The 24966-nt window shown below is 30.6% G+C and overlaps 4 protein-coding genes across 12 annotated transcripts in view; 1 reads left to right on the top strand and 3 right to left on the bottom strand.

The window, feature by feature from the left end:
* Positions 1-1366: 1366 nt before the first annotated feature.
* LOC130892287 (probable tubulin polyglutamylase ttll-15) lies at positions 1367-7329 on the bottom strand. Of its 6 annotated transcripts, none has more exons than XM_057797639.1 (8): positions 6224-7329; positions 5619-5822; positions 4111-4430; positions 3664-4047; positions 3340-3597; positions 3069-3281; positions 2519-2732; positions 1367-1498 (listed from the first exon to the last, which is right to left on the bottom strand). In XM_057797639.1, exons 2-8 carry the CDS (start codon positions 5652-5654, stop codon positions 1388-1390), a joined length of 1536 nt encoding a protein of 511 aa, XP_057653622.1. In that variant the 5' UTR covers positions 5655-5822; positions 6224-7329; the 3' UTR covers positions 1367-1387. The 6 variants fall into 6 exon arrangements, with proteins under 6 accessions (XP_057653622.1, XP_057653623.1, XP_057653619.1 ...); XM_057797640.1 differs by having other exon boundaries at positions 5619-5815; XM_057797636.1 differs by having other exon boundaries at positions 1367-2732.
* On the bottom strand, positions 7259-9987 carry LOC130892289 (N-acetylneuraminate lyase-like). The gene is made up of 9 exons (XM_057797642.1): positions 9654-9987; positions 9382-9585; positions 9246-9304; positions 9096-9172; positions 8891-9036; positions 8662-8833; positions 8454-8599; positions 8100-8271; positions 7259-7483 (listed from the first exon to the last, which is right to left on the bottom strand). The coding sequence occupies exons 1-9, from the start codon at positions 9927-9929 to the stop codon at positions 7341-7343; spliced, it is 1395 nt and encodes a 464-aa protein (XP_057653625.1). The 5' UTR covers positions 9930-9987; the 3' UTR covers positions 7259-7340.
* A 50-nt stretch (positions 9988-10037) lies between these two features.
* LOC130892286 (dol-P-Man:Man(7)GlcNAc(2)-PP-Dol alpha-1,6-mannosyltransferase) lies at positions 10038-13536 on the top strand. Its single transcript, XM_057797635.1, has 8 exons — positions 10038-10561; positions 10618-10750; positions 10811-10984; positions 11041-11194; positions 11262-11406; positions 11487-11713; positions 11773-12018; positions 12097-13536. The coding sequence occupies exons 1-8, from the start codon at positions 10436-10438 to the stop codon at positions 13478-13480; spliced, it is 2589 nt and encodes an 862-aa protein (XP_057653618.1). The 5' UTR covers positions 10038-10435; the 3' UTR covers positions 13481-13536.
* A 425-nt stretch (positions 13537-13961) lies between these two features.
* LOC130892621 (neurexin-1-like) overlaps positions 13962-24966 on the bottom strand; it is a 30191-nt gene continuing 19186 nt past the window's right edge. For all 4 annotated transcript variants that reach the window (XM_057798121.1, XM_057798122.1, XM_057798123.1 and 1 more), the window contains 16 exons: positions 23661-23768; positions 22817-23009; positions 22091-22282; positions 20699-20939; positions 20362-20509; positions 20066-20174; positions 19598-19806; positions 19227-19461; positions 18641-18982; positions 17825-17944; positions 17594-17772; positions 17362-17533; positions 17080-17306; positions 16717-17008; positions 16253-16636; positions 13962-16140 (listed from right to left, as the gene is read on the bottom strand). In XM_057798121.1, the coding sequence (XP_057654104.1) occupies positions 15863-16140; positions 16253-16636; positions 16717-17008; positions 17080-17306; positions 17362-17533; positions 17594-17772; positions 17825-17944; positions 18641-18982; positions 19227-19461; positions 19598-19806; positions 20066-20174; positions 20362-20509; positions 20699-20939; positions 22091-22282; positions 22817-23009; positions 23661-23768 (3429 nt within the window). In that variant the 3' untranslated portion in view covers positions 13962-15862. The remainder of the gene's footprint in view (positions 16141-16252; positions 16637-16716; positions 17009-17079; positions 17307-17361; positions 17534-17593; positions 17773-17824; positions 17945-18640; positions 18983-19226; positions 19462-19597; positions 19807-20065; positions 20175-20361; positions 20510-20698; positions 20940-22090; positions 22283-22816; positions 23010-23660; positions 23769-24966) is intronic.

Here is a 24966-nt window from a genome sequence, read left to right as displayed (position 1 = left end):
CACTCCAAAGGATTGAATGTCGCTTATTATTGAATTTAAAAATAAATACATAGAGAAGTATCCTTATTCTGGACCAGCTTGTATATAATGGTGATAATCAGTAATCATTGTCATTCATCGATATACATACTTATACTTGAAAATGTCTCTTAAGTAGCATTTAAGCAGGCTTAAATTACTTTAGACTGATATTTTCTCAAGTTTTTTTATTTAGGAACAAAATCGCCTACTATTCAAAGTTAAAAGTCACTTAACACGTTAACTGCCGTGAAGTAAATGGGTTGGAATAATTGTGCCAAGTGAAAGAATAGTGGGTATCATATAATGTAGTTTTCGACATTCTTTAGTCTAATTATGGAATTGTGATCAATAAGTGACAAACATTTCAAGTATCCTTGTTCATAATATGTATTTTTCGATTAACGAAATTAAATCAAAATTACAGGTGATGGAATTGAAATTGTTTGATTTCCGTTTATATAGATTAAATACTAGATCTGATGGTTTTGTTGTGGTATTTCAGAGTTATGTGCCTTCAGAGTTGTAATTACATAAATTTAGTGAATAATTGAAACTATTTTTTGGTTAGGTAAAAAAAAAATGAATTTATTTAATCATTTAAAATGGTTTAAAATTGAAGGTTCTTTTTTGAATTTTTGATATTTGGTGAGAAAATGTTATTAGAAGAGAAAATTTGTTGGGAAGTCTTTTATTTTGTAAATAAATAACTTGGAAATCATAATTAAACTATATAGAATACCACTGTGTAACATTATTTTTGCTAATATAAATGTATAAAAGTAAGCTTCGTTTTATTTTTTGTATGTAAGTCCTACGGAAATTCATTTATGACACAAATATATTTTTTTTATGTATAGGATTTAAAGTGCTGGTACTTATTTAACCGTTTTCTCAATTTCTCCTTTATCGTTTCTTTTTTGTTGTGATACTTCATTTCTTTAGTCAATATGCGTTTTCCATCATTTCCTTTCAAATATCTTTTAAATAAATTTGTTTAAACCGATTATTATATTATATCTTTTAGTTTTACAAATATTGCAAAGTTACCGCTTTTCTAATTTCTTTCTTTTTTTTTTCTGCTAATGCATTTTATTTTCAAGTTGGAATTTCTGGAACCGTTTGTGATATTCATACTGAACACATTGTATACACTACCACTACACCAACACTCACAATTAAACTATCTGACGCGTTTCGATAACTAAGTTATCGTCTTCAGATACTCAAGGTAAACTGTCTGGTAAACGCGCCAGACATTGTAATTGTGAGTAATGGTTTAAACAGTGTGTTCAGAACATTTTATTTTTGTCAGGACCCCATTTTATTGGACAATAATAAACAAGAATTTCATTACAATAGTTTTTAATTAACACCACGAAACATCTAATATACATTTTCCTTGAAACCATTTGTGCTGCAACTTATTTTCGGGAGAGTATTCATCTATATCAATTCCTTTTGTTGCCTCTTCTTGGGTCTTGAAATAAGAAAAAAATAATTGAATTGATTTTTCCAATTTTCAACGCATAAATTTCAATAAGTAACTCTACAGGTCTTTTATTGGAGAAAATTACGTGTCATTTGGTTTCTATAGTGGTGAACAACAATGCAACCCATGTGTTTGATGTTGTTGAATTTTTTCATATATTTTTAGTGATTTTGGTATGATTTTTTTATTTTTGTAATGTCCGTTATTACCTAAACGTGTTTGTGTGGTTAGAATAAAAACTTGTGTTTCAAGAATCGGTCTAAAATGACGAAAATTGAAATAACCCTTTTTAACATCATAAAATATATTGGGGTCAGATGTAGGCCACTAAAGGACGTTTTTAAAAAGGAAGATATAGTATTATGCAGTCTAGAAATAACAAATACAAAATCCATTAATAGTTTGTGTCTACAGATAACAATTAATCTAAATGATATAGTTAAAGATTGGAAATGCATTTGTTCGTGGACGAAGATACTTGAATATTTACACGAAACTACCAAAAATATACACTAGAGTTTTATTGGCCACTAGGATAGAATTTTAACAACTAGTACACTTGTAACATTACAACTTTTACCACGTTTAGAAAAGCACTTTAAACAGGTATATTATTTTACTATATAAACTAAAATTTCAAATAACACTTTTTATTGTTTATAAAACAACAAAACTAGTTCGTATTCTGGTTTTATTGTTCACCTCTATTGAAGTGTGAAAGAAAATTAACAGATGTCGCTCACTTCGTAATTGTCGCGAATTGAATAATTCCAATGATTGAGAATCGTGTAACGGTTAGACTGTAGCCATACCCTTAAAAACCGTTACAGATACATAGTCCGTTATTATATTTTATCTATGAATGTGACTGATCATCACTTTTAAAAAGGCCTCTTCTTCTCTTTTAACTTTTGCTTGTATTTTTAAATTCAATTTAAGAAACGTTATTGTTAGAAAGTGTAAGGTGGTGACAAATCGGTTTGTTTCGTTAATATTAAATGAATTTACCATTGATGGAGGGAATATCCTTTTACAATCTGACTTGTGAAGGTGTTCTTTGACGGCAGCAACTAAATTTTGACGAGTTTCTTTAGAAAGGCAAGGTTTACATAATTGACATTCCAATGACATACAACTGGAACGGCAAGTATTACTGTTACAAGCATTCGGAAAAACTGCTAACGTTTTATCTGACACTACCATTTCTTCTTCAGATTTCGATCTAAAAAATCAGACAAACTATATATTAACAAAACAAAATTTATCGAAAAATCAAAAAACGAAAAACCGAAAAATTAATCATAACAAAAATCCATTCTTAATACCATTAAATTCAATCCGTATTAGATTGTTGGGATGGATAGTTGGTTTTGCTACTTTAATAGCCATCAGAGTACATAAATTATTTCGTGCAGGAGATGTTAAACTGCCAAACCGAAAATACAGGGGGAAGAAAAATAAGTCATTTAGCGTTGTTACTTATTTTTAGACTTTAGTTATATATATATAAAAGCTGAGTGTTGAGAATTAAATAAACAAATTGTAAATTTTTAATTACCTTACGGCTAGAGAACTTTTGTAAATGCTTTCTCCTATTCCTACAAGTCCCAAAACGTTATAGAGAACTTGTTGATATAAAAGTCTGTTTGGGGGAAAATGCGCAGAAGATAGATTGGGACTCATATTAGCTTCCAGAAGATAAACTTTCAAATTTTCATCTACCAAAAAATCGAACCTCATCAATTCGAAGAAATTTTTTCTCGTTTGGTATCTAGAAATAATTTCATAGTTATGATTATCTTGCTGAATTGAAATATTGGGAGTACTACCTTTGTAGTACATCAACAATAGCGGGTTCCTTCGCTATAACTACGGTCCTTATAGCGTCTTCTATCTGCGTCCAAATGACGTTTGGATCTTTACCCTGAGCTTTGAGGTAGGCGTTTAAACTATCCTTCATACCGAATCCCAATTGGTTGTAATAATAATCCAAATCCGGTACTTCCCATACGGGTAAATAATCATCTCCAACAACGTATTTATCCACTAGTTCCGAATCGAAAGGATAATATTTATCAGGACAAAATCTAAAAATAAGTCATAGATGTTTTCGAATAGTTAGGTTAGGTTAGGTTTCGAAAAGGACAATTTACCTTAAAAGCCCTTCTCCGTTGTAAATGTATATCCTTAGAGGTTCCACCGATGTGATAATCGTATAAATACCTATATCGAATCTACGTCCACTGACTAATAACGGTTTATCTATGTACTCCTGTAGAAAAGTTCCTTCTCGGTCTAAATCCACGTCGGAAATTTTTCTAATTTTAATATTCCTATGATCGTTGTCTTTTTGTACAAACGTTATGTTCGGACGATTTTTCGAATATTCTAATAATTTTTCTTTGTCTATTGGTAATTTGAAAGCTGGGGGTATATATTTTAAACCGCTGGTGGCGAGGGTTACTTTATTTGTTATATGTCCGATGCCGGGAAAATGATTAACTTTTTGATGTGGCTTCAATTTTATCAATTGAGAGCTGAAATAAATATTACATTAGATGATGATAGCGGAAAAGATGATATTTTTATTTTTATATTACCGTAACTCGGTAAAGGGATAATCATGTGCCCACAAAAGATCCCAATCGGAATAATTATCATCTTTTTTGTATCCTAATCGATCTAAAATTGTATATACTTCTTCCAAATGCCCACCTTCGAGGTTTTTACCGTACGCCCAGAATATTTTTTGAATTTTTTCCTGTGCTTGAAATTCGGCGGATTTCATAAAACATTGTCGACATTCTTCAGCAGTTATGGCCAACACTGTTAAAATCGCTACTCCGCCTAACGTTACTGATAATATTGTATATTGCCCGAAGTTACTTTCTATTGATCGTTTTTGCTGGGGTCTGGATTGCTGCGAAATTTAAACGATTTGAATAAATAAATCTAATTTTTTGTAACGTAGTTAAATTCGTAGTAAGTCACAGATGATTTCGGATGTGTAACGAAAAAAGAAAGTCGTAATAACGACGAAAGTAACTGTCGTATTTAAAATTTCACCGTATATGATAATTCAAAACCTTTCTCGGTTTTTTTATTTATTTATACATAAACTCGAAAATTTTAACACCAGCAATTTTTAACTGAATTGTAGTTTTTGCATAATTATCGATATCTTACTATAACCAAACCATTTAAATATTATCCAAGTAAATTATTATTTCGAAAAAACAAAAGTTACACATAAATTAAAAGTCTCTACGACGAAGAGTTTTCAAAATTCGGACAATTTGGTTTATTATACGTCCATCAAGTTCAGTAATCCAGGTGAAAGTTGCGAAAAAAGAAATCTCGAATATGCTATCAATCAAAATCCACATTTATAAAATCTAGATATCAAGAATTACGAAAAAAAATAATGAAAATGAAACTTATTCTTTTGTACAAAAGTCTTGAAATAGAAAAAATGAATTCTGTTCTTTTTTTATAATTATTTATAACAATTTCTCTCAATAATGAATTTGAAATATCCACCAAAAAATAGAAATTAACAAGAATTTAAACAATCTCACCTGAGAAATTTTACTTTCTTCTTCTATTAAATTCATTTCTCACTTTTTAATAGTAGGAACTGCACTGCATGCTTTTACACATCCAATATTATTTATTTAGAAAGATGAATTAACATCATTGGTTGGGAAAGAAGAAAGGAACGGAGAGAGAGAGAGAGAGAGAGAGAGAGAGAGAGAGAGAGAGAGAGAGAGAGAGAGAGAGAGAGAGAGAGAGAGAGAGAGAGAGAGAGAGAGAGTTTGGTTAGTATGATAATATCATCATAATATACAACGTGGCCATAAAAGTTACGTCCAAGTAGATATTTTTAAATCTATCACATTACAAATGTAACTGTTAAGTACGAGTAAAATTAATGTCGCATATTGGGTTTGGTAACAAAAAGTGTAAGAACGATATTTAATAATTAGATGAATTTATTAGAACTGGCATTTATTCATTACAGAAACTCTCTAATTATTTTCTGTCACAGTATTATTAGAACACACCTCGTAATATAAGTACTAATTAAATATATTTGGAAAACGATTACCTGGAAATCATCATTCTCTTTTTCGACTAGACTCATATCACTTACTAGATACTTGAATATTATTCAATAGAACAAAATGATCATCTTTGGTTAGATAGATCATATGAAGATGGGAATTTTATTCGAATAACGGTATTCTTGGATGCGCGCCGAAGAGGGGAGTTCATACATCACCTTCAGCGATTTAACCTAGTTACCTACAAACTAATTTGATTCATTTTCTTATGGAGTAATGTTGGTTGCATACTAACTATGAGGTTTTCGTATTTTTTAAAAAGGATTTATTTTTTTGTTAATTTTCCAAGTTTTTGATATGAAATAATGTCATAAAGTAAAATATTTAACTAAAAGGGAAAAAATAATATCTAAACATTTAGTTGAAAATCGCAAAAATTTCAAATTTTTAGAGAACGATTCTCATTGGTTTTCAGTTGTGACGTTATAGTTGTCAGTTGTCAGCTTGATGATCACAGTTTTTATTTATTAGTTAGTACCTTTAATAGGTTAAGTTCTTACATTATTATATAATCAGGTTAAAAATTAAAAGCATAATAAAATTAACTACTATAAAATATTAAGATGAGTTAAATTTGAATCTTACTTACATTAAAATGATCCTGGCAACAAAAATAATTAAATCTCGCAGGATCGTCAAAACGACCAACCCTTTTAAACCATTTTGTTGTTTACTTTATCAGGTGTTTTTTTTAGTCTGTTGTATTTTTATAACCTGGCACAAAATAAATATTGATCACAGAATTAAAAAAAAATATATATTATAAAAGTTATATATAAACTGTCCAAAACTATTTTTTTCTTAAACCATGCAAGTATACCCTTTTGTTTTGAGGACTAACAAACTTAATTATATATTTATGTGGTTACAAATATTTTTAAGTTGTTTTCCAGATTATTAAAACTTTATTTAACTTCCTTAAAAAGTTTATACGGAAAATTATGTTTCCATTTATTAAAGTCAAGAAGAAAATTGAAGATATTTGATTCAATTTTTATACAATTCTCTGATAATTTCAGTTTTAATATAAAAAATGTTTGAGTTTTTTCTTTTTCTACTATAATAAAATAAAATTAAAATAATTAGCCATACATACCCATGTATATGTGACATATATAGGTAAGCTCCAATGGGGGAGCTGAACCGCTCCCCCTAAAACATCTACTAAAGTCAATTATATGATATCTGTTAACGTTTCAACACTTTGTATAATGTCTTAGTTACAATTAGTTTTTCTGCAATCAATCGGCATCAAGTATTTTGATTTTTGTGCCCACTGTAAAATTTTCCCCCGTTCAAAGCCCCCTCAAATAAAATTCTAGATCCGCCACTTGTTTCTATATAGTAATTCAATGGGGAAAATTTGGGACAGAGGTTTTAAGAGGCACATTTATAAATTCACAACACAATTAATGACTTTTTTGACCAGCATAGTCCTCTCAATATAATCTCAAAATGACAATAATTTTATTTTTCTTTTCCTAAAATTGGGTATTTGTATAGATAGAGGTATTGTCAGTATTAAAAACACATTTATATACGAGTGAAATTAAATATAACATCCAATGTGTGTAACGTTATATTTTTTGCTTCAAATTACCAGGAACAATAAAAAAAATTGAGATAGGTTCATAATGATTTATATTTATATACAAAACTATGTTAAATTATAAAATTTTTAAATAAATACTCTCGAAAAAACCTATTTATATGATTCCGATTTCGTGCAATTTACTTCTCATCTTCACTATAGTACCTTCCCAGACAGTCTGAAGTGGTTCCCGTACAGTTTCTACCGCTAAATTCGTCATAATACTTATAGCTGCTTTGAGAGTTGCAACCATATCTCCTGAAATAACCAATTTAATTGGAAATTCTGGAACAATTAGTCATATACATATTAAACACGCTGTTTTAACGTTTTAACATTACCACTAACCAATACAATTATACTGTAACCAGTGTAATTAAATTTTTTTGAACTGTATTTAATATCATCACGTTTCAATAAAAAAAATTATCACATCATAAAGTTTAATAATTGATGATTTTTAGTCCACATTTTGAATATATTGACTTTTTGTATATACTAAGTTAGAATTTTTTAAATTATTGGTGAAATTCAAACAGAATTTTGCTACCACTATGTCAACACTCATATTAACACTATCAGACTCATGTTTCAATAACCAAGTTATCCTCTTTAGTAGAGAAAAGTGTGTTCAGTTCTTATGTAGATAATTACATGGTTCTTTGGGTACCAATAAATCCTTTTAATGAATTGTCAAGCGAAAATTTTTATTAATGAACTGCTTTCTATAAATTATAATTTTCAAGTAGTGATTATAAATTAGTAGTTGGTAAATATAGAATCTGAAATATAAATAGATGAAAGGTAAGAAAGTATATTATGCGTTTAAATTTATCCTAACCTAAATTATGCATTAAGCAAAAATGTTTCTCACCGTTACAGTATATGTTGTCAACTGCTTTCTTTAATAAATTTTGAGACGCTTGGGCACTTTTAATTTCACCATCTTTAATGCATTGGCAAATAGATTCTGCTAATTTAGGTAAAATATTAATACTGTTACCCATGATACAAGTAAAACCACTAGCAACTGCACCGAGCATTACCTAAAAAAATATTTGTTAATAGTGACATGCATACTTGTGGATAAGTTATAATTTTATTGAATGTTACTATTTCTCCTTTTGTTTTTCAACAAATTCATAATGAATTTAAAGTGCAAACTCCTTTTTTATACTAGCAGTATATAAAGAATTTGTTTAGAGAAAATTAGGTATTGATGACATACCTCATCAGTACCCATAAATACGACAAATTTATCAGGATTCAAGGTAAGTGCTGTCAAACCGTCTTGCAAATCATTAGTAGTGTATATTACTCCAACAAATTGTTCCACTTCTCCTGTTATATCTAATAAAAAAGCCGTCATATCAACTGCAATAAAAATATAATTCTTAAATATTCAATTTAAAAATAAGTGAAATTTGAAAACTTACTGTCATATAATTGTGTGTACTTTGGATAGTGATGATACAATATTGGTATCTTCTCTGTGTATTCAGATATTATTTTAATATACCTTATGAGATCCAAATGATTTTTGGGTTTGTGGTAAAGATCCGGCATAAGGACAACTGCTCCGACTTTTAATTTTTCTGCATGTATTGCCTGAAACGAAAAAGTAAGAAAAGTCTCCCCCGTTTCCATTTCTTTTTCATTTTTTACCATATCAATAACGCTTTTTAATGGAGCCCCGCCAATCTGTACCATCAAAAATTGGTTCTTCTCTTTACAAATTTCATGCCAAAATTCCGTGAGTTGTTTTCTTTCTTCTGGCGTGAGTGACATACCTTCTCCTGTCACATCATTCACTAAAATATTTTGAAAACTGTTTTTTGTACAAGAATTCTGAGTAACTAAGTATACTTACACAATATTCCTTTAACCCCGCAAGCTTTTAAAAACTTTGCATATGGGTTTATTAATTTATAATTAACTTCTTTACCCCTGTAATTTATTTTTATTAGAAAATTCGAGGCTGTACCAACCATTTAAATACAAATAAATAACATTTACTTACCTAGATTTAACAAATGGAGTTATAACCGGACATAACAATCCTCTAAAGAAAAATTTGTTCTACAAAAATACCAACATTAATTATTATTATTGAACCTTTTAGTTTAATTATTGAAAGTGTAACAAATGTGAGTTACCTGTACTGATTGAGTCGTACTAGTTAGGTGTCTCTTATGTTTAATTGCACTCATATGTTTAAAAATTTCAGTTTTACCACATTTATAATCTTTCTTACAAAATCTACAGTAAAAATAATGAGGACCATGGACGCTTTCGGAAATCCAAGGTTTTACAGATGGTATAGATTCCCATTCTTTTTTATATTTTTGAACATAAATTTTCTGCAATATAAAACACAAACTTTTTTATAAAAGAAATTCAGAAGGATGAATTATACGATTCAACCAACCTTCTTCTTGGTAGGATCATCATTTCCTGGATCCCTAGACTTTCTTTTAGTTTCGGATTTTTTCTTTTTTATCTTTTTAGATAGGGGTTCGTCTGAATCGGTATCGGTATGAGGCTCTAGATCATTGCCTTCAAAATCGGATTCATCTGAAGCTTTAAAATCGGAGAAAAGGTCCTTTGCCGTTTTTGGAACTGGCTCTTCCTTGGGTTGTATCGGCTGAACAACATTTATTTCAATAAGTTCTTGAGAATCGGGATTATTGGAGTTATTTTCCATAGTAGATGTTTTAGTGTTTTCAAAGTCAAAGCTAACCTATAAAATTAGCTTGACAGCTGTCATTTGCCTAAGGTGCGTTTTATTGAGTATTTTAACGAAATTTATTTTAGATTTTAGTTTTATTGAAATCGACTTAATTATTTAAATAAAGTTATTAATCGATTGCTTACACTAATAGATACAATTACATATTTCTTTAATATCACTTTGGAATTTGTTATTATGACCGTTTGCCGAATTATAATAGATGTTTCCATTCTTTTCAATTTGCAATGTATATACATTGCTACTGCTAATTGAAATTCAAAAATCTTAACTCCTACAAATGCAACTATACATGATCAAAAACATTGAATATATTTTTTTTAAAACGAACTTTATTTCAATGACAAGTCGACTGTAGGCTATTTTTTGATTAGTGGTGTCTTCTTATCGAAAATATGTAGGTTAGGTTGAATCTATTTTCGTTTAATTATGTAGAAAAAGAGTAGTACTTAGATGAAAAAATGTCTCAAATAATGTTAATTGTCGCTTTGGCACATCTAGTTTATTGTCCATTTACAAAAGTAGAAGAGAGTTTTAATTTACAAGCAATTCATGATATCTTATATCATGGATTTAACCTAACACAGGTGATAACTTTAACCAGGAGGTAGTTATTTTTAGTACTTAACCGATTTAATTTCAGTACGATCATCTCGAGTTTCCTGGAGTAGTGCCACGAACTTTTATCGGACCACTTTTTATATCCGCTTTAGCAGCTCCAGTAGTTACGATACTTCAATTTTTAAATGTAAACAAATTTTGGGCCCAATATTTAGGTATATATAGCAATCAATAAAATTACAGTCGTATAATATGTAAAAATATTTTTTTTGTAGTTAGAACCATCCTTGCTACGTGTGTGATTTACACTTTCAATTTGCTCAGCAAGACCTTAGAAAAAGAATTAGGAACGAGATGGTTGCAGTGGTTTATAGCAATAACTGTAACTCAAAGCCACTTTATGTTCTATTTGAGCCGTCCATTACCTAATATACTTGCTCTACCACTAGGTACCTATGAAATTTGGATAATTATTAACAATAATACATGTTGTTTGTACTTCTAGTATTACTGGCACTCAATGGTTGGCTGAAAAATAATCAAAAATCCTTTATTCTTTTCTCTGGAGCAGCAATAATTATTTTTAGAGCAGAATTGTCCTTATTTCTGGGTATTCTTTTGCTCTATGATTTATATTATAAAAGGATAACAATAAAACGGTAGGTCAGTAAGTTTATGGGAATTTTTTTTGATTAAAAAACTTTTTTTATTCAATTTTTGTTGTAGGTTATTACAAATTGCTGTTCCAGGAGGAATAGCACTCCTAATTCTAACAGTTGTAATTGATTCCATCTTTTGGAACAGACCTTTGTGGCCAGAGGGAGAAGTGCTGTGGTATAATACTGTACTTAATAAGAGTTCAGATTGGGGCGTATCCTTTATTAATATAATTTTTACTTTATTCTATCTTCACTTTTATCATGATGTCGATTTTTCTTAATTATTCATCAGACTTCACCATTTTTGTGGTACTTTTATTCAGCAATACCGAGAGGTATGGCAGCTTCTGTATTTTTGTTACCTGTCGGTCTAATTTTAGAAACCAGGGTGAGGAAATTGGTGGTACTAGCTTTGATATTTGTTTTTATATATTCTTTTTTACCTCACAAGGAATTGAGATTCATAATTTATGTTTTTCCTTTTCTCAACACAGCTGCTGCTAGTGCTTGCAATAGAATGTAAGTATTTTAAAGCAGCTTATCAATATTAATGTTTGTACCATATTATATAATTTTAGATGGGAAAATAAACATAAATCTCCGTTATATCATCTACTTTCTATGGGAGTGGCGGGGCATTTAGCACTCAATGTTGCATTTACATTATTTTTGTTGAGTGTGTCAAATACAAATTATCCCGGAGGCACAGCTATATCACGTTTACATCGTATAGCTAAAGATGAACCATTTGTGAACGTTCACATTTCAAATTTGGCCGCTCAAACGGGCGTTTCGAGATTTACACAAATCAATTCGAACTGGACGTAAGTATCATTCTAGATGGAAAGAAGAATAATATACAATTTTTTAACAACCTGTAGTAGAATGTTTTCATTTTCTAGCTATAGTAAAAAGGAAAATTTGAGGCCAGGAGATTATGATCTCTATGAATTTACACATCTGATAGCCGAAGGGAAAAGTAAATTTTCACAAAGCTTGAAGCCATATTCTGCAACACATGATGTTATAGATGTTATAGAAGCTTTTCACCAAATATCATTCAATTATTTGACAATTCCACCTATAAAAATAAAGACAAAGCCAGTTATTTTTATATTGAGAAGGAGATCGAATTATAAAAATTATTTGAAGATAGATGAAGATGATATTTACTCAGAAAGCAATGAGAATGATCAGCTGGTTTTTAAATCAGATCCCATTCAAGACGAGAATGAATTTAAAGAAGATGGAGATAATTTTAAGGAAAATATTAATAAGGTGGTAAACGTATCGATTGAATATAAAGAAGATGATGTCAATAATATATATAATGAGAATGTTGTCAAAGAGGAAACAGTTTTGGAAAAAAATTTACAAGAAGATAATTTAGAAAGTACAGAAGAACTGATAAAGACTAGTGAAATTGATGAAGAAGAGGATATTAAAAAAATACAATTGAAAAATTATGTTTCAGTATCTAATAATAAAATATCTGAGGAACTAGAAACAGATACTAATGACGATATTGAAAAGACACACTTAATTGAAGAAGATAAAAGTAAAGAGGAAGATGCTAGTATGGAAATAGCGGAAAATAGGAAAATACACAAAACTTATTCGAGACATATCAAAAATGATGAAGAAAGCAAAGTCGATGGTGAAAATAAACAGCACGTTAAACAAAATATTAGAAAGATAATACAGAAATTTAAGAGAAAAAAGTTTTTAGATATTAAAGATGATAAAGTAATCGATCATCCCAAAGAAAATATCAAAAAAATTATTGAAGAAAGTAGGGCTGAAGAAGAAAGGGAAGAAATATATAAAATTCAGCACCAGATAATAGATTTGATTGAAAACAATCCGAAAATAACAAATAAAGAATTAATCATATCTAAATTAGAAGAAACTATGAAAAATGAATTGAATAATATTTTCGATCAAAAGTTATTGGACAATAATGTGAAGAAAACGCAAATCAGTAAAGAATCGAAATACAAATCGGAGAATTTAAATTTGAACGATAATAGAAAATCGATAAAAAAAGAAATTAAAAAAATAAAAGTATCATCAGAAAATATCGATTCCAATGAAAAAGGTTTAGATTTATTCCCTACTAATAAGAAATACTTGGATAATGATGTCGATAATCAGTTATTAGAAGAGGAAAAAATTGCGTTTTATAAAAGATTTAGAAAAGCGAATGAAAAGCTAGAAAATATTATGATGATTATCGACGAAATTGTGGATACTATTGAAATTATCGATGAAAATAATGTAAGATAATGTTTGTTTGTGAAGTTTGTTGTTTTTGTTGAATAAAATTGATTTGAGAAAAAAAATTGACCGTTACCTATTTTCATCCAAATTACTGATTATTCTATTAGGAAAAGTCTCCTCTTCTTCCTTTCCCAAATTTACGCGCGCTTTTCTTTTAAACTTAACCTAAGAAATGTTTATACCAAATGAAAAGCGGAAAAAATGCTATTAATGAATTGTTTAATAAATATTTATATACACGTTCATGCAATTGGAGTGCGTATTTTATCAAATTACGTGGTTTTTCGAGATCGAATCAATCGAGAAATCAACATACTGGTTGTACCAACGAAATATTTTAAAATCCTAGAAAGAATGCCTAATTTCCATTGAGTAAGTACAATATTAATTTTCATATATTATTAAAGGGTGTAACGTAAATTACTTAATTATAATTTCGAGTTGAATCATATAAAAATGGTACGGAAATAAATAAGACAAAATAACATCCAAATATACGCCATTTTATTATAGCTCTAACAAAAATCCAAAAAAGTATAATACAAAATGCTATAACTACGTATAATGTTCTTTATACACAACAAATATATGTAACAACTAATGTAAATAAATATTTTTATGCATAACTATTTAGAGAGAGGGGTTGAGGGGGGGGTAAAGGTGAAATAGGTATTGCTATTTTAGATTTTAACGATTTAGGATTTTATTTTGAAGATTTCTGATAGATTGTTTTATGTTGTGTCACCGAAAATATTTTTTTTAACTACTCAAAATTTATTAGATCGTATAATTGGACATGAGATTCAAAGTAATGACTTATTTCAACATTACCTACGTAAATAAGGAGAGTCGGACATATTTTTCTTTAATTTGTAAAATATGTCGACTGATTTAATTACATATCAAATATATAAGTACCATATTTTGAACGTTTTTTGCCAAATCGTAAATTTTCGTATACGTGTCAATTTTTCTAAATAGAGATACTTAAAAACTCTCAAATTATGTTTGAGCTCTCGTTATTGTTAACCAGACCATTTTTTTATCATCATTTACTCATCTACTTTTAAAAAATCAATTTATATAAGAACTATTTGTTTTAAAGAGGTATATTTATACATATAAAGTTGATATGACTCTTGTGATATTATATTTGTTACGAAAGTCTATCTTGCATTACCTACCATTCTAAATACGTTACCTACTCAATAAATTAAGGCCCACATGCTTGAAAAATGAAACTAAATATATTATACACGTTCATTTATTAATGCTTCTTTTAATATAATTATCATTTTAGCATGAAAAGTTTTCAAATTTACTCAATTTGCAATACTAAAATTGTATCAAAATCATTGTATTTTCGAGACTTAAAATTGAAATTTTGATATAAGTATATTTGAAACTTTAAATTTCATTTTACTATTAGTACATAAAAATTTCTCTACGCTTAAGAATACCATCAGTCTTTAATAATGGTCATTCTTCACATCCTCTACATACAAATATAGTCGTCGTTATCCTCTTTTAAGAATTTTTAGAAGAAAAAAATTAAGGTAAACCCGTTAAAAAGATTTATCCCTATAAATAAGAACTTTAATATCTGGTCTTTCTAGTAAAAACGACAAATTCAAGCTTTTTTTGTGATCCATACGGTTTCTGAGATACAATTAGTCGCAACCTTTACAAACGTCAAGTACGTTAATGCATCCGTGTATTACCAATAAATCTTCATGTCCAATTTATTTACTCCATAAAAACCGGTTAGTTTAGTAAGGAAATTATATAATTTACCGAAATTTGATTAGTGGAAAAACTATCGCCAACAAAACAAAAATCGAAATACTTCTAGGCTGTTTAACTAAGTAAAACTTTTTTCAATATAATTTTACGAATCTACCACAGAAAATAATTTAATGAGCTTAGTGACAATTTTAATTGATAAAATCCACACGGATAAAAAGTTATGAAAGATCGTATATATTATCAAGAAAGGTTTGGTGTACTATAAAAACGATAGAAGGTGATAAATTATAAAAATTGTTGAACTATCTAGAAACATCGATAGAATGTATAAGTAAATGATCGATAAGTAAATTTGGGATTTTTAGAGGGCTTAACACAGTAAAATTTTAATACAAAACAAGTGTAAATGAAAATACTTTATTTATTATTAAAATTCCAATATATTTCTCATAGATTTTTATAGCACACCAATCTTGCATCGAAAATTGAAAAAAAAAAAAAAAGTATTGTGACTATAACACCACCACATTCTCTGATTTAGACGATCGAAGAATTATCTGTGTTACGCACGCATTCGCTCATTATTGGCTCGGAGTCATACTCGCATTCAAACCAGTCGCCCAAGAGTCAATGATACCAACTTTACACGTACCATTCTTTGATATCTTTGCTGTCGCGTTTCTTTGTTTTGATCGGTGCAGACGGTGTAGTTCTATCGCCGTTACGTACAGCGCCGTTGATTTGATATTGCGCCTGATGATGACCGTTGCTGCTCGAGGTATTTCCCAATAGTGCAGCATTAGGTCCTTGTTGATAACCTTTGGATTCTTCGACTTTGTAAGAACGGTCACTGCGTGATTTGAATTTTAATATTACGAGAATGATTAGGATGACGGCGATTAGAGCGCCAGCTATTATACCTATAAAAATCGTGAAAAGCTCAATTGTTTGTTAAAATCGTGATATAGTTGCTAATATTTTTTTTTTATTTAAAATATTAATTCAAATAATTATAATACATAAAATAATTACCTATTATTAGTGCTACAATTTCGGATGTCTCCGAATTGACCCTTTGAGGCTTCTTCGAAGGTACGGGTTTATGATTATTAAAAGGATTTTCCATTTGCGAAGGTATAATCACGTGAGGCGGTATTTGACGTTCTGTCGTCGAAGTTGTCGTCGTCGTCGTCGTTGGATAAGTACGTGCTTCTGTTGTAGTTGTTGTTGTGGAAACTGTTGTTTCGTATTTCGTTGTCGGATGTTCCGTAGTGGTTTCTAAAATTTCCGTAGTTTTAAATGAAGTCGTTAGATTCGACCACGACCCTCCGGTCGTATAACCGGTAATTGAAGTATCTCGTTCTGTTGTCGTTTTGATGCTCGAGTTGTCGGTCGTTAAATTGGAATCTGTTGGTTCTGGAAAAGCGCAATATTTATTTATTTTCTATGGCAATATATTTATTATATATATATTACGTTATTAATCAAAATAATACCTGTGGGTGTAGTCTTAGACGTTTCTTCCGTAACTTCTCCAGATCCCGAACCGGGGAAACAATCCTCGTCGTCGCACGGCTTTGTTTCAGCTCCCTCTAGTTTAGGTTTGGGTTTTTTAGTAGGCGGCGGTCGTGTCGGTGGATTATAAACTGGCGTTATTAGATCATCGTCTCCTGAACCGGTTTCTGGTAGAGGAGGGCATTCATCTTCATCGTCGCCGTTATTACAACCCGATCCGGCTCCGCTAAATACGAGATCGTCCTCAATACCCGGAAAGCCAGATGCGGGAGTCTGAAATTTCAATATATTTTAATATAGAAGACGGAGATCTGTAATAATTTAACGTAAAAATTAATACAAACTTGCTGCATTTTTTGAAGATGTTCGTGTTTATCCATTTGCGTTAATTGAACGTCTCCGCGAATTGATGTGTGTAGATCTTTTTCCGCAGCCAAATCTAGTATTCTTAATCCGTTTACCACGACGCCAGATATTTTTCCAGAAAACGGTCGTTCTATCCTTCCTTTTTTGGTCCATTTGCCTCCGATTTGAATCTGAGATTGAGTGTTGAATACTTGCAGCTGATGACCTACAAAAATGTCTTATGTATGTCAATATTTTCATCTAATCATTATCAAACTTACCTAGAGGATGAACAGTTTGTACATTGTAGTCGTCCACTTGTAGAGTTGCGTTGTGACCTTGTCTGTGGTATCTAATTACGTGATATGCATTATCGTTAACTCTTACGGATATTTCTCCGAGAAGAAGATCACTCGATCCCAAGTTGTAAACGACAAAAACATTTCCTTCCACCTGAAACGTAATAAAAAACGAAAATGTCCAATTGCAAAACAAAATTCACGAAATACTTACAATATACATTTCAATATAATCATTGGACGTTCCACTGACTATCCTGAGAAGAACCGCATCGGCTTTATTTGTTATTAATCCGAGTGCTATCGTGTCTTCTTGCATTTCGGGCATATTATCTTCTGGATATGTGTAAATTATGATTCCTCTATTAGGACCGAATTCATAAGAAACCGATTCTGAAAACGATTATTAGAGTATATTGTATGAAAAAGTGAACGAAAAACTCACCATCGGAACAAGTTGGTCCTGTAAAGGAAGTCATATCGCAATCGCATGTGTAGGAGTTCCATTGTTGAACGCATACGCCGGCATTGGCACACACGTTGTGACTACACTTTGCTGACTGACCTGGAATGGATATACATATATAAAATTGAAACTTGTTTGTCGATCATCTCGATACTTGGTTATTCGATTATAAAGCTTTCAAACTTCAAACGGTTTGTAATTTGATTAGTCGCATGAAATACGTCAAAATTGGGTAATAATTGCATAGAGGAAAAAACGATTCTGTATCTAATAATCCAATCTATTAATAGATATCTAGTTACTTATATTGGAGCATAATGTATTTGATTTTCTGGAAAAATAATGTAAATTATATATTAAATTAAAATTGAAAGCGTCGCGTTAAATAAGTAAATCGAGTCGATAAACTTCGATTATAGGGAATCCAAAAATTCATTTACTCGAACATAACGACAAACGGCAATTCTAGTATAGTGTAACTCTCCAAATTCGAAATCATTAAATTAATATAAGCAATTAATAGAGTTCCAATTCGTACGTGATATAACTGAAATTCGTGTAACGCGCAAAACGTCGTCTCTTCTCTTTTAATTCCATCCCTTGAAATTTAGCGGACACACAATTATTAACCACAAATGGACGAGATAATTCAGTTACCCAAAAATATTTATGTATTTATAATTGTGCGTTGTTCAAATTGGTGATTCAATCTATGTATGTAGATTCTAGATCATAATGTATTCTTCTCAACTTATAGAATCCGAAAAGATTAATAATACTTACTAATATACTTACTTTCACATCCGGATACGACTTGGGAACTATGCACTACGGCGTCTTCGACGATATGCGGTGATTCCCCGTTGAGATCTAAACCGGCAATACATCCTTCGTAGCCGTGCGTTGATTTGATAAAGTCTTGAGGCAATAATTGGTACAAGTCTTTATATACGCCGCCCAAATAAAGAATACCTTCAAGTTCCAAATTTCCCGTACCGAGATTCGCTGCTATAACTACGTCATCGTCTACCATTAAAGTATGTTGTTTAACTGAAGGGCGTCGAATACCGACTGTATGCCAACGGTTGTCGTTGAGTTGATTTCGATGAGTGTCGTGTAGCGTAACAGTGCCATCTCCTATCAATATCAAATATTAACGATTACAACCGGCGGTGACGTACTTGACAAGTGACATATGTCTATTTCAGAGCTGTTTCAGAACGCATTCGATAAAATGAAATATTTGATCGATCATTTATGTATATATTGATACGATTAAGTTTTTCCGAAATGATGAAAGGGAGGATTCATTTATAAAAATGTGTGCAGCATTTATTACTCGGGAGGAACGTTTCCGTTTGCTTGAAAAATACATACTCACCCACGTTGACAATATAACTGATATGCCCTTCTACTAATTCGACAGCTACAAAATCGTCTTTCTTTCCACCGTTGAATAAAATCAGTCCGTTGGCTTCTCTAGTTTTAAACATAAAGTCGATATGTATACTGGAATAGGCCCTGAGCATAGGTAGACCGATAAAAGTATGTTTAGATCTAAAAGTGACTGGTCGATGAAGATTATCAGTGGCGTGCTTTACGAATTTTGCGGCGATCTAAAACAATTTCATTTCAGGTATAAAGCGGTATTTATAATTTTGTAAAACTACTCCATCCATGTACTAAGTTTTACTTATTATTGATATTATTATTTATTACGTAATTGTATCGTTTTGTATTTGTGAAACTAACCTTTATGTTTGGGAACCCAGCTATCGATTGCTCGGTGCTCAGTGCCTTGGCTAGTTCAATGTAAGGAATATTGTTGAAGTAAAATTGTTGTATATCTCCAATAAAATTAGGAACTGTTGTAGACATGCTAATCTCTTCCTCGAGGTGATATAATCCTCCTAAATGTATAGTACGCCATTGTAAAGCTATAAGCTTACCTTGAATTTCAGCTGAAACAGTTTATCAATTTAATCGATCTTTTTCCTCGTATCTAATTAATTTTTCAACAAATGACAACGTCACAAATAGTTTTGTCTATTACGCGAACACATACATAGAAAATAACGAAAAATTAACCATTTTTTTTTTGTGAAATTCAGTAAAGATGCTACAGAAATAAGATAGATAAATATTTTACTGAGGATTTATTTTTTTTCTCTATTATTTCAAATACTCTTATTTCGGATTTATTGATTTGTAATTACTTACCTCTCACAGGAGATTGGTTGTCGAGTTGTAATTTTAAATTTGATCCTCTTCTAGACAATCGAACTGTATGAAATTCGTTGTCGTTGATATTTTGTCCAGCTAGTAGGATCTAAAAATAAAATAAATCATTCCAGATCCGGATTATCTTTTTAAAATCGCGAATGGAGTGAATCGTAATGTATTTATACGAAAGAAAGTTTAGTGGCGATAAATTTTTAAAACAAAAAATATATATATATATATGATAAATCGCCGTTTTATTTCCTTCAATGAAAATGATGCGCTTATGTTCCTACCTTATCCTTTTCTCTATCTTCTTTTTTCTTTTCTCTGACCCCGAGTCTTAGTGCCAGGCGAATCCTGCCGGCGGCTACTGCCAACTCAATCCTATCTCCGGTCTCGACGGTCGAGGTGATCAGCAACAATCCGAGAGGCTTGCTAGTTCTGTAGAAAAAGTAGGAAGATTTTAAATGACATGAAGGATTTTATTAAAAACGACGCGGATTTAGAGTTTGAAGGAAACCAGAGAAAAATCTTTTCTTTTCAGGATTTGCGTCATGCAATTGATTACTTTTTCCAATATTATAAATAAATTTCAATACATATATATGCGAGAAAAATGTACTAATTTACCTAAATCTTAAAACAATGTCTTCGGTTTGCGTAATTTGTTCATTATCCATGGTTACTTCCATATGCTGGCTACCGTTGAAACTAAGAGTCGGGGCTTCTTTTCCACACGTCGGTCCGCTGAAGAGAGTATTTGTACAATCACAGATGAAACGGTTCCAGCCCTCAGTACAAGTACCTCCATTTAGGCATGGTTGTGAAGGACATTGTTCTGGTTGCGTGTGACACAATGTCCTGATAGATCCTGAAATGAACAAAAACCAACTTCGAAATAGTTATATATAACAAATCATTTCTTCGATATTGATGAATAATAATTCAAGTTATAAAACCCTGCGACCAATTTTAGTTGATATAAAAAAAAAGAGGTAAGGCCCTGCTTCGTAAGTTTTTGTAGCTGTTTTTACGTGTTGCAGTAACGCCCGTTCTGCGTGAAATTTCGTTATTATGAAAAATGCCAGGTTTGCTCCGATCGTAAAACCTCGATTCCATTTAGCGTTCCATTAATCTTTATTTTAATGTAAATACAAAATGGTTAGAACTACTATAACTTGAATATATTCTCGCGTGTCTGATGTCATTTAGTTGTTTGTTACCTATATAGAAAATATACATTCAATGGAAATGGTAATTGCAGAACGTATTTTTATTGTTCTTTATTAAATTTAAATCAATAATATGACTTGTTCATAAGTGTACCCAGGACATGGTTATTGTTATGATTTTGAAAATAAACAGGTGCAAGCAGTTGTTCTTCGTTTCTTTCATTTATTTATTAATCTCTCCTTCATTTATTTTCTTAACGGAATTTATGAAAAGTTTCTCAAGTATATTAGGAAATTCAATGAAAGTTTATTTTGTATAAATAACAATTGTTTCAAAGCGTCCTTTGCTGATTTTATTCTCAAAATTTTTTCGAATGCTAGGATAAATGGTGGTGACTTCTATCGAATCATACCGTATATATATCCCAACAAAAATTTTCCTCAAGTTCACAATTAAATTGGATAGAAACATTTCAAATTTTATCGTGAAATTTTTAATGTGAGTTTCTCACTTTCGGAAAGTTTTTGATAGAAAACTTTGGAACGTCAGATTCGTTTGAATGAGATAACTTGAATAATTAATCCGTACTAAATGAACGTTTAAAATGCTAAATGTCCTTAAAATAAAAAAAAAATACATTGTAATCTTTCTAATTTTCTATAAAAAAGTGGTATTATCGTAAAAGTTTTAAGTTTTTAGTAATTTCAATAACCATGAATATTTATTTAATATTGTTTTCGACGTATAGATAAGATTCGTACACTTTACCTTTTGTATATTTTCGAAAAATCTGAGTTGAATTTCTTAAGAAATTTTGAATAAAGAAAAAAATGTATTGCAAACACTTACCGGAATCTTGTTCTCTCGCAAAACTCGCGACGTCCACGGGTTCATTGTTCATAATGAGGTCCTTGAAACATCCTACAAATCCTTGTTGAAGGACCGCCGTCCAGAGCCCAGCGGGAATTGGAATTTCGGAGAAAGGTGGTCCAAGGCCGCCAACATACATATTCCCGTCCAACTCCAGACTCGATGATCCTTCTGGAAAATAGCGAATTGCGTTATATAAATTTTATCAGGATGTGCGTTATCTAAAATAATTAACTGATGTCGAAATTCCAAGTGGTGAAAAAAAATAGATAAATAATATAAAAATTAGTATGAGGTTTCCTAGTTTCCATTCCATTTTTACAATATTAAAAATCAATTCTGAAAGAGATGACATATTTTTATTATTCAGAACGAAAATATTAAACATTAGTTTACAAAATTAAATTTGGAAGGAAATGCAGAAAGTCGACGTTATATTTGGAACGGGAGTTTTTCAAATTTGAATACGGAGCGGATTATTTCGGTTTCCTTATCGAGTCTTCAAAACAAGAACTAAACTAATAAAATGAAATTATTTAAAATGATACATGCGCGACGTAATCAATATTCCGTATATATGTAACCGAATTAGTTATAATTATCGTAACGTGATTGCTAATTATTGGGTGTAACGAAAAAGGGTTTAGTGGACGTTTTTTTTTTCCGTATTGCAATATCTAGTTTAGCCAATTATCAAGTACTTACCGAGGGTCTTGAAGTCGGTGTGGAGGCCATCGACCGTTATCCTAGAATCCCTTCCGGTCCGTCTAAAAGTAAATTCGTGCCAATTTCCATCGTCAATCCTTCTTCGTGATCCTCTTTGCTTCGACGGACCGGATCCGAGATCAATGTGAACGTAAATGTGACCGTTGTAGATTTCAATAGCGAATAAATCAACCTGAAATTGAATAAATTTTTTTTTTGATTCTAGAGGGTGGAATCAAGAATCTAATTTCAACACTTTGAATTTTCTTGTTCCCTACGAAAATATTTATTTGAAAATATAAAATTGAATTTAAATTGAGAATTAAATAACGTTTTAGCAAGAATGTGAATATTTACGGGATTTGAAAGTATTTTTAAATTTATGGCGGGTGCGCGTAGGATAGTGGATATAATATCGATGTTTAGATGAAGCTTTATATCAGTAAAATCATTGCTGAGTATAATAATCTTAATATAAAGGATCGTGTTTAGAAAGGAGAAAACTCTAAAACTAATATTCTATCGTTATCAATCTTATTTTGAAGTTACCTCCAAATATGTCCTTCGTACATACTTTTAACTAAAAATAATCAATCATATCTGATGTTTCTTGTTTATTTGTTAGTCGCACATTGAATTTCCGGGATAATCAAGCGCGGTACGTTTTAAGTGGTTTCAAGTTAGGTCATGGAAAAACGAAAACCACGACACGAGTTTAATCGATTAACATTTTTTTTTTTTTTTTTAATTTTGTCAAGACATTTTAGAATATTATATATTGTTGTTAAAATTGAAGCATAAAAGTAAAAAGGGTTTAGATATAATATAATTTGAGGAAACTTACCCTGGGCGGTCGTATGCCCCCGTTGAAAAGTATCAATCCGTTGGCTTCGTTCGTGCGAAACTTGAATGAAATATTGCCGGACTTTTTCGCGTTCCATGGGGGCAGTATCTGATAAAAATGAGAAGAATGTAGATGCTAGGAAATATTCTAAAATGAAACGTCACATTCACTTATTTCAGTTGTTCGCTACTTATTTTCTATCATTTTTGAATGTGATAAATTGTATTCTTTCAACATTTTTATTTGAGATATTTTTATAACTTCCTTCCACGTTTTTGTAGATTTATTAAACCATCTTCAAGGTTTTTATTTCCACTCCTGTTGTTAGTTTTTTCAATCAATTTATTTGTCGGCTTGCAACATTATTAGAAAATTAAGCGATTTATATATTACTTGGAACTGGAATAAATCCCGAAATAATTCAGATATTTTCACAATTAAAAAACAAAATAAATGCATTAGTCAGCTTGTATACGTCTCCTTGTAGTGGTGTTTTATTTTTTATTTATGTATACTGTAAATTGTGTTGCGGCATTAGATGGCACGTTCTGAATCGATACGAAGTTCAAACGTGACCGTTGTGTGAATTTTCTTATATTTTTTTTTATTGAAAATTGAAGCTATGCTGGTGAATTGAAAATTTTCTCTTAAGTATCATCTAATTAAAAGAGGAGTGAAACTGATTTACATTTTCGTTGGAATCTTCGTTATAGAGTTAATTTGTATCTACTTATATACATTACTTTGAGGAAAAATTTAGAAAAAAAAAAAAAATAATGAAGCTTTGAAACGGACCGTTTTTACGAAAAATGCATAATTTGTCAATTCAATGACATGTACTTGTTCGTTGTTATACGAAATATGCAAATAAAAATTGTGTATTGATGCTCATTTAAAGGATGTACAGGGTTTAACAGTATATTTTACGTTTACAGTAGCTGCTTAAACTAGTTTTAAAGGTGTTAAATTTGAGCTCTATTGTGGATTATCCGTCGTAGAAAAATTAGATACAGCCGTCCAAGAAAATTTATTGTTCAAGCTTGCAATCATTTTTTATAAAATTCTAATCTTTTTTCTTTTATTTACTTGAAACATGAAGATTAAATTGTTACCTTAAAGCAAAGTTTTTTAGTGAAGTACGATTTTTTATTAAGAACACTATGTTATCTTAAAATAACCTAATTCGTTCATAATTCAATTCTATTATGAAATAAATTCCAGACGAAAAAACCGTTAAAAAATGTCTTACCGTCTATTATGGTTGATTCGATTTACTTTTAGATTTCCACGAATTTTCGTGTGGTTG

This window comes from Diorhabda carinulata, chromosome 4, assembly GCF_026250575.1.
Source record: "Diorhabda carinulata isolate Delta chromosome 4, icDioCari1.1, whole genome shotgun sequence".
NCBI classification, from domain to species: Eukaryota; Metazoa; Arthropoda; class Insecta; order Coleoptera; family Chrysomelidae; genus Diorhabda; species Diorhabda carinulata.
This window is presented reverse-complemented; position numbering and strand designations above follow the sequence as displayed.

What these genes read in the sequence shown, in the direction of transcription:
- LOC130892287 (XM_057797636.1), bottom strand. Translation starts at nt 5,654, where the DNA reads ATGAGTCTAGTCGAAAAAGAGAATGATGATTTCCAG. An exon ending in AAGAGAATGATGATTTCCAG is followed by an intron (nt 4,431 to 5,618) that starts GTAATCGTTTTC and finishes TAAATTTCGCAG; the next exon opens with CAATCCAGACCCCAGCAAAA. An exon ending in AAAAGTTCTCTAGCCGTAAG is followed by an intron (nt 2,733 to 3,068) that starts GTAATTAAAAAT and finishes CTGATTTTTTAG; the next exon opens with ATCGAAATCTGAAGAAGAAA.
- LOC130892289 (XM_057797642.1), bottom strand. Translation starts at nt 9,929, where the DNA reads ATGGAAAATAACTCCAATAATCCCGATTCTCAAGAACTTATTGAAATA. An exon ending in ACTCCATTTGTTAAATCTAG is followed by an intron (nt 9,173 to 9,245) that starts GTAAGTAAATGT and finishes AATAAATTACAG; the next exon opens with GGGTAAAGAAGTTAATTATA. An exon ending in GTACACACAATTATATGACA is followed by an intron (nt 8,600 to 8,661) that starts GTAAGTTTTCAA and finishes TTTTTATTGCAG; the next exon opens with TTGATATGACGGCTTTTTTA.
- LOC130892286 (XM_057797635.1), top strand. Translation starts at nt 10,436, where the DNA reads ATGTCTCAAATAATGTTAATTGTCGCTTTGGCACATCTAGTTTATTGT. An exon ending in TATACTTGCTCTACCACTAG is followed by an intron (nt 10,985 to 11,040) that starts GTACCTATGAAA and finishes TTGTACTTCTAG; the next exon opens with TATTACTGGCACTCAATGGT. An exon ending in GCTAGTGCTTGCAATAGAAT is followed by an intron (nt 11,714 to 11,772) that starts GTAAGTATTTTA and finishes ATATAATTTTAG; the next exon opens with ATGGGAAAATAAACATAAAT.